At 35.6% G+C, this 17,135-nt stretch overlaps 1 protein-coding gene across 1 annotated transcript in view; it reads left to right on the top strand.

The window, feature by feature from the left end:
- Positions 1 to 410: 410 nt before the first annotated feature.
- The window catches only part of LOC144433168 (uncharacterized), a 40,639-nt gene continuing 23,914 nt past the window's right edge, over positions 411 to 17,135 (top strand). Inside the window, exons 1-6 of the mRNA XM_078121477.1 lie at positions 411 to 477; positions 6,478 to 6,556; positions 7,311 to 7,700; positions 8,866 to 9,069; positions 9,816 to 9,903; positions 10,398 to 10,508. Of these exons, the coding sequence (XP_077977603.1) occupies positions 6,499 to 6,556; positions 7,311 to 7,700; positions 8,866 to 9,069; positions 9,816 to 9,903; positions 10,398 to 10,508 (851 nt within the window). The 5' untranslated portion in view covers positions 411 to 477; positions 6,478 to 6,498. The remainder of the gene's footprint in view (positions 478 to 6,477; positions 6,557 to 7,310; positions 7,701 to 8,865; positions 9,070 to 9,815; positions 9,904 to 10,397; positions 10,509 to 17,135) is intronic.

Genomic DNA, 17,135 nt, shown 5'->3' with positions numbered 1-17,135 from the left:
TGGTCACTGCATGGTACATTGTTGCAAAAAGTGTTCTCAGACTGCAGGAAAATGTAGTTGCTTTGCCCTGGAATTATGTAGTTTCCTGTTCTGGTAACATATCAGCCCAAACTTTATTAAATAATATAATTGATAAACTGTTGGTGAAAATTTCAGATTGTCAGTTTTCCGCTCTTCAACTATTTTTTTAAAGGTAAGATTTTGATATTTTGGCACTGGGCAATTGTCGTCATGGGCGTTGGTTTTCTTTTTTGCTGTCAACAACGCGGTTACCAACTGTCTCGTTACCATATAAACAGATGACATCATCATTTAAACTTATTGTTGAAATGTTTCGTCCAATCACGTTACTTTAGCAGATTGATTGACACCATGTAAGCGCAAAAATTTCGGGTTGCGCCGTCAATAGTTCTTCGACTGTTCAACCGACTGTTGATAATCGTAAACTGATCTGTTGGTGGTATTCGCATCGATAAGGTAGGCGGAAAATATTCTCAATCTAACTCGAGTCAGAAAAATGTTGCGCAGAATGTTTCTTATTTTTATCACTTTCAATTATGTAATGATGATTTGGAAATTATTATTGGACATCGTATCCTATTCATGTTTTTCGTAGCCAAGCTACAGAGAAGTAAACCAATTCAAGTTTATCTGAAACTACCAACTTTATTTTCCACTGTCATTTTTTCTTTAAAACTCAAACAATTCATGTACAAATGTATACATGATATTCAAACTGTCAGTCACTGTATGTCGTAACACGTTGTTATAGTACGCTCAATGTTTTGACATTGAAAACCGTCTCAAAAATCCCACCAAGCTATTTGAATATACAGGGATTTCAGGTCAATCTAAATTCCTATACAACTGTAGTGGTACTTGGTTGTAGGGAACTCACATTTTCTCGATATAAATTTCTTTAATGTCTTTACTCAAGTTCACGGAAAAACCTCGTGCTTTCTCACACATCTACAAATATCGCGTTAGAATACCCTGCTTGGCGGGAAAAAAGTATTGTCTTTCCGATAACACTGTCTCACAGAATGGGGTACATAGGTCGGGATTTTATCTTTTGATCTTTGTAAAAATGTTAAGGTCGACGATTTAAACTAGCTTCGGTTGGGTTATCGGAAACACACATTTTTTTTACTTTGCTCTACGAATCACATAAACATTTTTTTTTGTCTGGAATTTGACGATTTGTTCCTGTGTCCTTAGAAGCATTATTAAAATGTGACCGTGTAAGTCTAATACCTCTAAACAAACTTTGTCATCTCTCATTTTGAGACAAATGTATAAGGTATGCACAAATGTACTTTAAATAACATCATACGGGTTGAATTAGCAGTCTCACGTAGGTTTCCTTCTTCTATTTTTGTCGCGTTGACGGGGAAAATTTGCTCTCGTTTGTGAGAATGGATAAAATTCGAAAAATGTTTTAACTTGGAAAAAGGGTGTTTTAATCGAAAGTAATTGTACTTCAGTTTTAAGCCATTTTAGTGGAACTACTTTTTGATAATTTTACAAATAGGTAGGACAGAATCGAAAGACGGTAAAAATATATAAGCCTTAGGAGAGAGTATCAAACATCCGCGCCGGGGCATCTTCGTAAACCACTAACGGCAGCGCTTAACAGATGATGCGTCAGCGGGAAAATATGCTCTGGTTTGCGAGAATGGGTTGGGAACGAATTGAACGACGTCATCGTCAGGACATGTACTTTTCACGTGTGCACAACAAGATTATTTTTTGTACGTTTTACCTGTGGACTAGTCGAATTTCAAAGCGAATTGATTGACATGCCACTTCATTTTCATTTTTTAAAATCCTATCGAATTCAATATTTACAGTACATTGTAAGTTTAGTACTTCTGCAATTTTATAGAATAGAACGGGAGCTCTTGTAATTTTTTTTTTGGTTCCAAAAGGCACGACTTTGACTTTTTAACACAGCTGTTGTTGCTATTCCATAAACCAGAGCAATATTTATTTAGGCGAACGCAACGAACTTCTCGTCTTCATGGAAAGTAAGTAAGTTACCGTAAAGTCCAGTTATTTACGACAATGGTTTTGACAGAATGATTTGATAAAAATGGCTTTGGGCGGCAGATTTGACAATGTTTAGTGACGGTATATTTTGGTGAGTGATGTTTGACGGTATACTTTGACGACAGTTGTTTTTGTGGTATATTTTGACGACGATACCACTGGTGGTGGGATGTCGCGTCGGTCATCACATTTTACTAGATAGATGAGGTGCTAGATATGTGTGGTTAAGTCCGGTTCTCTGTTTATGTGTGAGAATTACTGGTAATTGAGGCCATACTCTATTCTTGTCTGTGATCTAGTGTAGTGAACGTATTTAGGTTGACATCAAAAGGCCGATGTCATACAAAATATCGTGTGGCTTGCGAGAATGGATAAAAAACGAAATTACTTTAACTTGGGGTGGGGATTTCGATCGAAATTAGTTTTCATCCCCAAAAATTACTTTACTTTTAATTTTTGTGGAACTACTTTGTAATTATTTTGTAATTATGCAGGACGAAATTGAAAGATGAAAAACATATGGAGATAGTACTAGATCGAATATCCGGGATGGAACATTGTTGTCTAAACACTAATCGTTTCACGGCAGAGCGGAAAACCCCGGGCGGAAAAAATATGCTCTGGCTTCCGAGAATGGGATGGGAACAATCGAACGACGCGAAATGATAGGCATCAAGTTCTATTTTTCAAAATGGCTAGCTATTTCAATATTTACCGTTGTAAGCTTAGTACTACTGTAATTCTATAGAACAGAACGGAAGCTCTTGTAAAATTCTATGTTTTGGTTCCAAAAGGCACGAGTTTGAGATGAGAGTTGGTATTCTATCAATCCAAGTGCAAAGTAGCATTTTTAGACGCAACCATAGAGAGGTTAGTTAGCATTACGATAAACTTGAAGAGCACAGTCATTTACAACAATGGTTTTGGCGATATGTTTTGACAAGAATGCTTTTCTGGCGGTAGATTTGACAATAGTTTTGACGGCATATTTTGGTGAGTGATCTTTGGCGGTATACTTTGACGACAGTTGTTTTCACAGTACATTTTGATTGGTGGTCCGCATGTCGGCCATAACATGTTACCTGGTAGTTGAGTATTTTTTGGCGGTATAGTTTTACGACAGTTGTTTTCACGGTATATTTTGACGACAATTTGTTGTGCGCATGTCGCGTCGGTCATCACATGCTACTGGATAGTTGAGGTGCTCGGTATGTGTATTGAGGCCATACTCTAGTGTAGTGAACGTATCGTGTGGCTTGCGAGAATGGAATAAAAACGAAATTGCTGGGGATGGGGGATGGGGCTTTAGATCGAAACCCAAACAAATTACTTTACTTAACAAAACCATTTTTTTTCGTGTAACTTTTTAATTATTCTACAAGTGTGCGGGAAGAAATCAAAAGATGGAAAAAAAACTCGATCGAATATCCAACCTGGGACATTGTCATAAACCAATAACGGCAGCGCTTAATCGCCGTTTAGTCAGGGAAAAATATGCTCTAGTTTGCAAGAATGGGCTGGCAACGAACGAACGACGTCAACGTCAGGACATCTACTTTTCACGTGTCTATGGCAAGATTGTTTTCTGTGCGTTTTACTTGTGGACTAGTTAAACTTCAAAGTGAATTGGTAGACATAAAACAGATAAGGCCGCTTGCCGTATTAAGCAAAACATCGAATTCACTATTTACTGTAATGCTTCTGTAACGTAATAGAATAGAATGGAGTGCTGGTAAAATTTATTTTCGGTTCCGAAACATTCGACTTGGAGTTTTTAAAACAACTGTTGTTGGTGTTCTAAACGATATGTTTAGGCGAAGTAACGAACTTCTCGTCACCATGGAGATTACGTTAATTTAGTTAGCATTACCGTAAAGGGGATATATCTATTTTATTGTTGTACTACTTTTGGAACGGTACAGAATATAATGGCTGCTCCCAAAAAAGAATTATTATAGGCGAAACGTTTAGAAAAAGGACTCCGGCAATCAAAACTTGTAACAAAGTAGTGTTTGTTGTATGTGATTTCAAGTTTCGTGTACACTTTGGAGAGAGTCACGGGAAACACAGTTTCCTGTTTAGAACTTTTCTAATTTAATTTAAAATACACAGTTATAAGTAATGATATTTACCATATGTATTATATTTACAACCGGCTGTAGAAAATATTAACTACATCCGTTGGTATTATACCTGTTAACAAAGGGTTATTATTAATAACAATGCTACGTTTCAATGAGATTTGATTCTGTTTATAATTTGGGAAATGTTCAAATTAATTGCAGGGCTGTTTTGTTGGTTTTCTGACATTTTATTTCCTTTTGATTGAGAGTGACACTGTGTTCATGTATTGCTACCATACATATGAATAATTGAATATGTAGTTGAAAACGTTGTTTAAAAAATGAACAGCTTATCCCTTTCTGACTTATGGTTCATTTGTGATGTCATAACAGCTTGAGTAAGTTGAATACAAACATCTTGTCGTCTCCGACTTTTCGTAACTCCATGTAGGTTGTCGGGTTATCAGTACAATATACAACTAAGTTGACCTGCGCTCTGTACAGTCAACGATTTTAAATTATATTTCGATAAAAAGTTACAAGATACCACTAGTAGTAGTAGTAGTAGTAGTAGTAGTAGTAGTAGTAGTAGTTGTTGTTGTTGTTGTTGTTGTTGTTGTTGTTGTTGTTTCTGGATTTCGTTTCTTCAAAGTTTTATTGCGGATTCCATTCCCTGCCCACGAAATAGTTTAACCGTTGGTTTTACTGTTTGATGATAGACTGGTTTTTACCAAGCGATATACTTTGCTAGACATGAACTCGTCTGACAGTTTGAGATCTACAAATTACAAATAAAATTCCTCATGTTTCCATTTTATGTTCTTCATAAAAATATTTCTCGTTAGATTAAGTTGATGCAGACACCACAGTTGATATAATTCAGACAAAGTGATTATCAACTGAATTTTAAAAATATGACGGTTGACTGTGGCAGTATATAAGTATAGTCAATAATTTTAATATGACGACCACTGATCCCGATGGTGTTCTATTTTTTCCAAAATATATTGTATTTTTCCTGACATGTTCACTTTTGATTGCAAACAAATCACTGGGAGACAATGATACATCGATACATTTTTTTCCGTTTCAAAAAAACACGTCTGCTGTTGACATTCTCACAAACCGGAGCATTATTTTTTCCGCGGACGTAACTTGACGAACTCCTCGTCACCATGGAGAGTACGTTGATTATCATTACCGTAAAGAGGACAGCTGTTTACAATGATGGTTTTTTGACGGTATATTTTGACGATAGTTATTTTGGCGGTATGTTTTGACAACAGTAGATTTGGTGGTATATTTTGACGACAATGATTTTGGTGGTATATTTTGGCGATAGGACTTTTGGTGGCTTATTTTGGCGACAATGGTTTTTGCGATATAATTTGAGATTTTTTGATTCTGGCTGTATATTCAATTTGAATGACAAATTGTTGATGGTATAATTTAACAATAGATTATTCATGATGCAGATTGAGTGTATTACAGAAAATTTCGAATTTCGTCAGTTGGTCATGGGCAATGGTCATTTCATGTTTGATTTCTTATTATTAAGTTAAGGGGTCATTGGATTTTTACGGAATTGATATCAAGTTCAGGTTATTACTTGTAACATCATTTACAAGCTTAAGAATGACGTCATTGAGATCCATGTATGTATGGATTCACTGACAAATTGTCAAATTCTGAGTTTACGCAAATCGTTGATAGCAATGTCGTAATATCTTGTGTCGGAGAGGCTTGGTCGGCAGGGACGGCGTTGCAGTGATCGAGTTACTGACAAGTGTATTTGCAGTTCGTTTATCTCCTCCTTGAACTTTCGTTGTGTGAGCGAAGGCAATAGACACTGGCAGCCAGGACCGTTTTTACCCCAATAGTGATATTTGTTGAGAATTCGGAATCCAGAACATTTTTTCTTAGCCATTTAAATCACTTGGGGGGACTACGAACATACTATTACCCCCCGCCCCATAACACTTCATTGACTACATTGTCAAACTCGGAACTTATATTAAGCTGTTACGATGAGAAATAATGTTTATCGTTGACCTCAGCCAAGACGAACTTTTCTTAGAACATTTCGACTTTTCCCGAAATTCCACTTGGTGATATAATGGTAGCCAAATAATACATAAATATCTCGTAGAATCTAGCATCAATCAGAACGGCCACTCCCTCTCTTCTGCCTTATCTTATATTTTGGTTATTGAAATTTGAACACACATTTAGCCAACATACATTCATTACTTCAGTTTCCGTTCAGTTAAAAAAACTAGGCGCACTATATTAACTGATTGTATTAGGGGAAAGTTTTGAATACTAATTTTGAATACTCCTTGCTTGTTTCTTTCACTTTTTACAGGTAGCACAACAAATCGCTAAAATGAAGTGGTTCTTGTCCGTAGCGTTCCTGTTGGGAAGTTGCCATATCAACCAAGCAGGTAATGTGTACACTCTTGCATTTCAAGGGCAACTGTTTGATATTTGAGTAAAAATATATTAATATTTTCGTCGGTTTTGTTCACTTTCACGTCAGATCACTATAGTTTTCCGAGATTTCACTCACTGCTATAATCATGAGGGAATCGTCTCAATGTGTGTGGCGAAGTCTAAAACACAAAATCGTTGTTGGATCTGTGGTGTCTCAATGGCGCTGCCTCCGCCCCATATCCGATAAATTTATTTGACGCATGCGCATTCAACACATCCAACGGAATCTGACAACAGTCAGATCATTTCATTTCGCATTCGAAATTTAATATTCCGATATAATTATCAATATTTCAATACAATTATCAAATATGAATAATCAATATTTCTATATAAATTATCAATTTTCTCGCACAAGTCCCCATTACCAGCTGTGATATATCATTGAGTGAAATTAAACAAAACTCGTTGGAAATTAGACGATTTTAGCCTAAATTGTTATTCTAGAGCCATGTTTTATATATATAAAATATCAGTTTCCTCTTGTTATTAATCAATGACTAATAAAACCAAGGTGATTTGTACAGTTATAAATTTTAACTAAATAGTCTCATTGCAATGTGGAGGCATTTGAGAGCAAATTAACTTTTGTCAGTTTACGATTGATACCATGCAAGGATAATACAGATCTTGTCATTACCTGGTTTATATTGTTATTGTTACCTATATTCTATCATATACGTATTCTTCCATTTCTCGTTTCAGCCATAACTATAGCTGCCAATACTTTCGCCATCACTGGACCAGTTTCCTACACCATCTCGACCACACCTGCTAGCCTCACCTTCGACTTAGGGTTCGCGAGCAATATCGGTACTAGTGCAGCAGTAACGATAACTTCTATAAACCTCGTTCTCGCTGAAGACGCTCAAATGACAAATCCATCTAGTGATTTTGCTGTTACTGGTACCGCCTTGCCATCAATAGCTGATGGTGACGATGGTACCACTGGTAAAGGATTAACATCTGGTTTCATAGCAGCATCAGTTGCAGCTGCAGACGCGACCAAGTGTGCGGCTTATACCCACCTGTGTGCCAAAGTTGAACCAGATAGCGCTTCACAGTGTATTGACATCACAGCTAAAAAGAACTGTGGTTAGTATCACTTTCCCAACTAGTTGCATATTATTCTGTTTCAATGAACTCCGATTAATAGTGAAAGGTACTGATTTTCATCAATTCAAAGTTGAACCAGGTACCGACATCAGTGCTAAAAAACGAAAGTGAACTTAAATATTCAAAAACAAATATGTGCCATAAAATGGTTTGAAATGTCGTTATTGAGACGTCATTTCATTATATTTAAAAACAAAATTATTTTCACTGAAGGATTTTTGTCACAGTGTTATCCACAGCAGCAAAACTTGAAAAAATATAAAACGTATAAAATACAGTCACTGTACAAGATTTGAAACCCCGGAAGGAACAAATACCCTTTTAAAAAAATAAAATATGGTTCCGATTACGTTCAATTTTAGAATAGGTGAGGTAGGTAGATTTTTAATTTTATTTTTCATCTATACATATTTCATATGAGAGTGTCTAGTTCAAGTAGTTATGTTTTCCGTAGTTTTTCATATGGTCTCCGTGTTATTGGTTTCTTCTCATCAGATGTACAGCCATTACAAATTGGAAAAAACAGTTTTATATTGTCTTTTTAAGTTGATGTAAGTCCACTATTTCTTTCGATTTTATTATTTTCTTCTCGAAAACATAAAAAACGTTTAAGATCAGCTGTGAAAAGCTAGGGTAACTTGAACCAAACATTTTTTTCTTGGGCCTTAGGCAACCACGTCGCATTGTGTGTATGCTAATGATAGTTTGGGTGATTATGCGTAAAAACACTCGAAAGCTAGCAATCCTTATTATATGACATATAATCGCCAGAACTCGTTCACTATCTATTCCTATTCAATTAGCGTGTCGGTGTGTTTGGGACGTTACAGTAACTGCTCTTTAATAGGAAGACATTTTCTTCACCAAATAGAACATAGTATCATATGAGATAGGGAGATTTTTATTGGAGAAAAATTGCGGTCAACAGAGTGTAACAAGACAATTGAATGGTTCAAGATTAAAATAAACCATAATGCGGTAACAGTTCAACTGCAATGTGTCAATTCATAACAATAACAAATATGTAAGAAGCACTGCAGCACTGTTATGGTCACTGACACATTCTTGCACTCTGTACGTATCTGGTTAATTTATAAACATTGCAAACATTCTGAAGAATGTAAATTTTGTCCTTACTCTACAGCAACTGGAAATGGAAACGGCGGCACTCCTTGTACTGCGTTGACCGCAGCAACTAATGGAGCTATAACACCTGCAGCTGCAACATCTGGTGAAGTGACCTTCTCCTGTAATGATGGATACAAACTCAGCGACGCAACTAAAGACAAAAGTACCTGTGCCGACGATGGGACATGGAGTGTGACACCGGCGACAACGTGTGTAGAAGGTAGGAGTTATGTATACCATGCTAAGCCTTTTTGTATGGCTTTTATAGAGTCGAAGATTGTCAGTTCTTCTAAAGCCTCTTAGTCTATTTGGCTGACTTTTTGATCAAATGTTGTCGATATGCTCGGTCATTGACCCTGAGTGAAACACTTGCCCCATACCACTACAATCGGGGTTTGAGCACACCTCTGTGTTTGATTTGATTTAATTGTTACACTGTAAGTAAGGAGTTTCAGTGTCGTTTACTTTGACTCTACCGAACAACATAATGCAGGTTCTCCAGTGGCTCCGATAATCTCTGATTTCCTACTAACTGTTATTATTTTGCATTATGCCTGTTGATTGAATATATGGATATCCATCCATCCAATCCGTCCATCCATCCATCCATCCATCCAATCCGTCCATCCAGTCTGTCCATACATACATACATACATACATACATACATACATACATACATACATACATACATACAGTACGTACGTACGTACGTACATACATACATACATACATACATACATACATACATACATACATACATACATACACATGCACATACATACATACATACATACATACATACATACATACATACAGTACATACAGTACATACATACATACATACATACATACATACATACAGTACGTACATACATACATACATACATACATACATACATACATACATACATACATACATACATACATACATACATACATAACGATGTTTTTTCTTCCATTTCTAGATAGCGAAGAGGACAGTGGTATAGTGCCAGTATTGAGCACTTTCCTGGCCATTAATATGATCTTAGCTGCAATGCTGCTGGCCAACATGTAAAATATATATACATTCAGTAAGTATGATTCATCTTATGTTTTTATTCATTGTTTACCAAAACTCAACATCAATTTCCATCATAGCTATTTAGGGTTGGGCTATCATCTTGTGTCGATTTGTTACGGATAGTGTACATTGTATGCTGTGTTTATAAATTTACCAGATAAACGAAATGAAGTATTTGAACACCTTATGAATATAAACTATAAACAAGGGATCAATATTCATTTCTCAATACATAGAATATTTAGACATATTTAACAAATATATTTTTTGTATTTTTAAAGTTTTGTATTTTGTTGTTGTTGCTGTTTTTGTTGTTGTTGTTGTTGTTGTTGTTGTTGTTGTTGTTGTTGTTGATATTTATTTGGAGTTAACCTTTGACCATGACACGAAAGGAGTACATTCTATTATTTATTCAGTATTAGTTACGGTTCATTTTTTTTGTAAGTTGCTTGTGTCATCTGTTATTCTATTGTTTTATTTGCAGGATCGAGGAGGTTGAATACCTACGAAGGAGGCAGAAAGGTTATATCCAACTGTCACCAATACAAGCACCTGAGCATTCTACAGCTTTTGCTATCTCCTTTTATCAGATACTGTACGACACATTACCGCCCCATCCCACCATTGCATCACCCATGCAGTGCACATACCTCTCAGAATTCAATGAAATGAAGTTCTCTCCGTCATATCAATTTTGATGTAAAATATGCAAACCCTTTCCATGTTTTGATTCTCATCAACATTAATGTGTGTAGATTATTCATATTCGTTCATTCATTTCACATGAGTCTCTGAATCTCATCGACTCTAAAAAATATAGATATATTCTTTCATGGGATATTTTTGATACAATAAATGACATCATTCAAGCCATTTGTTAATCACAAATTTGTACCCCGAAAAATATAGGATTTAACAAGTAGATTTATTGTAAAGAATAATGAGCATGTCACTGTAAATGTGTTGTACATTATTAGAAATCTAGCAGACGACAGGTCAAAGGTCATCTTTCTAAAGTACTATACTTAAAATGCTATAAGATTATTACAACTACATTGTAGACACTTTTGTAAAATTATATTTTAGTTAACTCCTTGCTTGAACTATATACTTAAATGTTCACACTCATCTACTAAATACATTAGTTTCATACGAGGTTGTTTTATATTCTATGACAGAAAGAGACACAAGTTCTATACTATTACTCAGATGACAAACATGGTTTGTTGTCATGATTAGCAATTTTTACTTCATTGTTTGGTCTGCACCTCATTAGAGTCTACTCGATTCAGAATATGTAGTCTTAGTTCATATATGATATTGTAGCATCTATTGACTTCATCTTACAACTTGATTGATACGAGGCTGATTCGATATCTCATACACTTTTATTTCACACATTTTGTATGTTTGTCATCAGAAAACTGAAGATCAAATGTTAAAACAATCAAATGTTAAAGTAACATTTCTGTTGCCTTTGGACTAATTTCACAGGCAATTTCTATAGACATCTTTTTCAATATCACAATGTGTAGAACAAAGTTGATGAAAATCATACAATTGTCTCCCTTTATGCTACAAGTTGCAATCAATATATGTAGCTATTCCAGAGTTCATATACCTTCTTTCTAATCTAAGATGCTATTCCTGCTGCTGCCATTCACCATTTATATTATCCATTTTGATTATTGCACGTGTGATGTAAGAATAACAATTGTGTGTTAACCAATTTTTGGTTGTCCAAATGATAGCATAGGCAATTCATATTTTCTGCTTGGATTATGATAACTGATGTTTTACAATGACGATACACTTGATAGCACAACAGAGGATTTTATCATTTTTGTGATGGTTGTCCTTTGCATAGGATGAAAGCGTACCCGAGCTAAAACACTGGTTTGAAAATTTACAAAACAAATATGCTAATGTAGGGAAAATAAGAACATCCTAGTTATGACTTACCTTTGGTGGTTAAAAACCATCCTATCCACCAGAGTTGGTTATGTACCATGTGGTTTATATTGTCTGCTTATCGTGTTATTGTTAGGACAACCAAACTTTGAAATCTGTTCTCCATATCCTAAATTGGAGATTATATTGTACTCCTGTACTTTGGTCATTGATTCATTCATCGTTTTAACTCATCACTGAGTTTTATTTATAACATCTCAATTTAATGTCAACCTGACCGAATGAGGTAAAGCTGTGCTTTATCTCGACTAGGTTTAAAATCATCATTTAATTTTGTCTCTACTTTTTTGTATCTCAAGCAAACAAATATTTGATGTATTAAACTTTGTTTCTTTGCATTTGTATAACATCTGAATTTGAATGTATATTAGACGAAAAGGAATAGATTCCCACTAGGTCTAAAATTGTGAGTCATTATTTTGTGGAAGCATTTTAACATCTCAGACAAACAGTTCAGTGCATTAAGTATTGCTTCATTGTGTAAATTGTCAATTTAAAGAAAGAGCTGACCGAAAGGGATAAATATATTGTCTCGACTAGGTTTAAAACTATGAAAACATCATTTTTGTAAACTATCTGTGATATTTGTTGTTTATTAGTGTTCATCAGTACATTGAACTCGATTTAGTACCATCTCCATCTATAGTTTTAAATGACTGAAAGAGATGGATCTATTCTATCTCGATTACGTTATGGACTGTAAAGTAAATCATACGTTTTCCATCATTTATGATATTCCGAAATTGCTAAATCACCGTTCAGTGCAATGAACTCTATTTCTAGTTTTAACAACTTCAAGTTCAAGTTAACCTTCATCGATCGAAACAGATAGATTCTATCTCGATTAGATCGAAGACTGTATTACATTTTTCTCTCGACAAATGGCATTAATATTGTAAAACGAAATGAATTAATTTGTACCTATAATAAACAAAATTAACTATATTTTGTCTCCTTCTGTGATTTATATTTTGCTGTTGGCTGTTTGTTTGGTATCATGTTTGTTTATCAACACTTCTTGACTGATTCTTTCTGCAAATGCGTAAAAAAATATATCAGATGTGAAATAGTACTCATGAGATTTGCCGTAAATTAATAACGTTTCGTTTAACTATTTCAGAGAGAGAGAGAGAGAGAGAGAGAGAGAGAGAGAGAGAGAGAGAGAGGGAGAGAGAGAGAGAGAGAGAGAGAGAGAGAGAGAGAGAGAGAGAGAGGGAGAGAGAGAGAGAGAGAGAGAGAGAGAGAGAGAGAGAGAGAGAGATGCATAAAATACCATGCATTGATTGTTCAATTTGTTCCTACAAAAACTGTTGGAATATCAGAGTAAGAAAATCATAAAATGCCACCTGTTTCGTATTCACTTACTCGTGTCATTACTGTATTTCACATAAAAGAACATTTGACCTTTAATATGTTATTCAAATAAAGAATGAAGAAATCCCAGAGACTTGAGTAAATCTAATAAAGGGTATTCAATAATTACAATGGGATTGGCCGGGACTCCACCAAATTATCCCCAAAACCTTACAGTACTGCACTGTTCCTCCTTACCCTCTGTGAGACCCACCCTAGGCCTATCCATCACATTACACAACAATTTATTCACTGCATGGTTGCCAGCAGTAATTTTACTGATATATTCTGGTATTACGGTACAATGGTGGCAGTGATGGGATTAGGTGGTAGTTGGGTGCGGTGAGTTGCCAAAAAAATCACAAAACAATGTAAAATTAGACAATACCATGAGTCAAAGTAAATGTGATCCTCTCATATTTCATTTTCTGAAATGTCTAAAATATGCCTTTCCCCCACCCCACAATGTACTGCCGTTGTCAGGGATTCGAATATTGAAACTGAAATATTTTAATTTGTTATCTGATTTCATTTAAATTTCATTGTTGAAGACAAATTACGAAGATGCTTTAAAGCTATCCAGCATGTCTTGAATTGAAAATAATATCGCCACAAACAATCTTTAAAGGAATAATGACACACTGTGTCGACCAAACGTTGTCGTAAAAAAGGTTAAACTCATCATGTTATCTCGAGGTATATTTAGTTATAAGAGAGTAGAAAGATTAATAAGATTAAGAGTAATACAATCTGACTATACCAACTCGTCAATACAGACATTTTCACCTGATCCATCCCCCAACCCCAGCTGATCACGCCGCGGCCCTCGGCCCTAGACAACTGTGAGAGGAACACTTGTATCAGTGCATTCTAATGACATTATCTAGTCTGCGGCCTAATCTTCAAACTTGATATCACATAATATACATGTACGTTTCCCCGTGATTGTGGCAAAGGTTACGGCATGTACGAGTCATAGCTGGCAGATAAAGAGCGCCGACGACGACAGGGAAACGGAACTAACAACGTGAAATACATGTAGTACTTAGGGGTAACTGAGAAGTGTTCACCGGTGTTGTTAGTAAAATACAAGAGGTGGGTGGGGTCCACCATTTTACTCTACATTTTCAAAAACATCATTATTTATATACTTGAATAACAAAGGCACATAAGGGAGTGTACAGTTTTAACTTCCAGGGGGGGGGGGGGGCCGGAGGATTTTCAGGGGGGGCCACCAATTTTTCTCAAGAAAAATTAGGGGGGGCTAAACAAAAATTTCACTATTTGTTAGGGGGGGGGGGGCCACAAAAAAAACAACCTAAACCTGAATGTCAGGATGGACAAGTGCCAGATATGTATATAAAATAAAATATAGGCAAAACCCAACACTTGACTGTGCACAATGTCCTACAGAAGTAGCATTTAACATGGATTGATGATAAAACAGTGCACAAACCTATTAAATCACAATATTTGTATTCAGTGAAACAAAAATTGACCGGCGACTCTGCCACTTCTCAAGGTAACTTTCCCATGAAATTGTGTAGGACTTGTTTCATCACAATCACTGTCTGAGATATCAGCCGTGCTTGAAGTTTCAGAGTTATCAGTAAAACAATCATCACTGTCTATAACACCTATTACATTATAGCATTTTCACTTTCAGAGTCACTACTGTTTGTATCACTGATCAGATGTCTGTAGTTGTAGTTTGAAGTTCATTTGCAGTCACTTTTCTTGACCTAAATTCAGGTGTTCCAAGTATGTGCGTTGATATTATGTCTACTTTTTCTCCTTTTAATTTTCTATATTTTGGCAATTTATGCATGTCTAGATATTTATCTAGCTCTTTTACGTTCAGTTTTTCTAGAGTTCCACTTATGAATAACTGCAACCAGTCATAGTCATTATAATTCTTGTTTTCTCTTTTCTTCTGTACCTCTAACCGATGTCTGGATCTAATGTTTTTCATCCTCTCCAAATTTCTCAAAAGTTCAATGTAGTTTTTAACACTGTTCACACTGACAATATATTTCTCAGCAAAACGAGAAATAGCAACTTCATCATTTAATTGTTTTGAAACATAGAGCTTTTTTAAGTTAGCACCTGGTTGTGGTAGTCATCAACAGTTCGATTTGTGTTTGGTGTTTCAAACACATCCATATAATGACCTGGGTTGTGCATATCTGGCATAGGATGTGGTATTCTGTTCATAGATGGCGATACCCAATCTGTAGTGGAACAGTAACTGCACTTTGAGCCATTTTGTATACATGAATCCCTAATAAATTCCATATAGAGCTCACCAATATTGTAATGGGTTTCAATAAATTTTCATTCTATCACCATGGTAGGGTTCAAGTATTATATGATAGCTTTTGTGAGTTTGAATTAAACACAAAATTATTCACAGGTGCTGGGTGAGGAATGTATTCATAACAAGCCATGCATTCATAAAAATATTATTCAACCCTTTGAAGTGATACATGTACTGCCCCCCTCAGCGCATCAGTTTACTAAAGTCTCTTGAAATATAGTCCAGAAGTGTTTTATATTTTGCGTAGAGATAATATGAATACTATAATATAGGAAGGGTCTTAATATGTATTTCAATCTTAAATAACATGTTTTCCATTTGCACTGCAATTAAAAATGTTTCTAAAATGTATAATTTATGAAGTGTTTAAATTAATGATAAATGATTGTGTGACCAACCACTGCAAATTAATCCTAAAATTTGAATATGTTCACATGGAAAAAAGTTTCCTCATGGTGCAATTTTGCACTATTTTTTCCAAACCTGTGATAAATAAGTAATATATATATATACTTGTTCATTTATTTGCTAATTTATTTATGTCAGTGATGGGCTAAAAATCCAAGAAAAAGTGTAGCCAGACCAGTAGTCTATTGTCACCCCTCAGTTGTAAGTAGACATCCTGTCAGCCAATTTAACTAATAATAGTCTTTATTTGTGATTTTATGAGTGTCCATGATTCAACAACTTTGTGCACTGGTTCAATTCTGAAGTAAGTATAAATATGGAATAAGTTAATACATGTAGCAACTGCTGGCAAATCTATGTGTTGCTGTATCTGTGTTTCATCTGTGCGTATTTTTGTTAGTGGTTTCAGGGGGGGCCATGAAATAAAAACAAGCAGTCTTAGGGGGGGCCAGATAATTTATACCAGTTTTTGTAGGGGGGGCCACCAATAAAAATCCCTTGCTTCATTAGAAATCCTCCGGCCTCCCCCTGGAAATTAAAAATGTACACTCCCTAAGTTCAAATTATCAGAAGAATAGTCCGACCTGCCCTGTAAGACGTGACCCCGTGGGCTGTGGATACTGGTCTGGTAGTTGGGGCTACAGTAGGAAGTGTTTCTGTCAAGAGGAAGAAGGCGAAGTATGAACACGTGGATTAGAGCAGAGCAGCAGGCGTGAGCAGCCGCAGCAGCGGTGGCGGATGCCTCACAACCACCGCCTGCACAACAACCCCTCACCAACAGCCGGGTACTCAGACCATTGTTATAATCAAGGTGTATATAAACGTGCTTTATCAATCAGTGATGTCAAAATCAACCTTACTGATATGAATTGTCCATAAGGTAATTCAACCACGTCAGCGAAAGTAACGAAGTTACGTATTTGTAATTTTGACTTCGTCGTCGAACATTCAACTTATAAATTTACTTGGTTGTCAATTTATTCTATCTAACCTAACAATCAATCTAACACGTCTTAGAATAGTATATTATATTCAAACTTTGAACCGTCAATCATATCAAAATCTATGAAGGTTATAACGCACAAGCAATTCTAAGTTTTTAGCATTGAGCTTTCAATCTGTCTTGGTTGATGATCCTCATCAGAATGACACATTCCACAGTTGCAGCTAACC

This window comes from Glandiceps talaboti, chromosome 3 (genome assembly GCF_964340395.1).
Source record: "Glandiceps talaboti chromosome 3, keGlaTala1.1, whole genome shotgun sequence".
In the NCBI taxonomy this organism is placed as follows: domain Eukaryota; kingdom Metazoa; phylum Hemichordata; class Enteropneusta; family Spengelidae; genus Glandiceps; species Glandiceps talaboti.
Note: the sequence above shows the minus strand (reverse complement) of the source record. Positions and strands in the feature narration are given on the sequence as shown.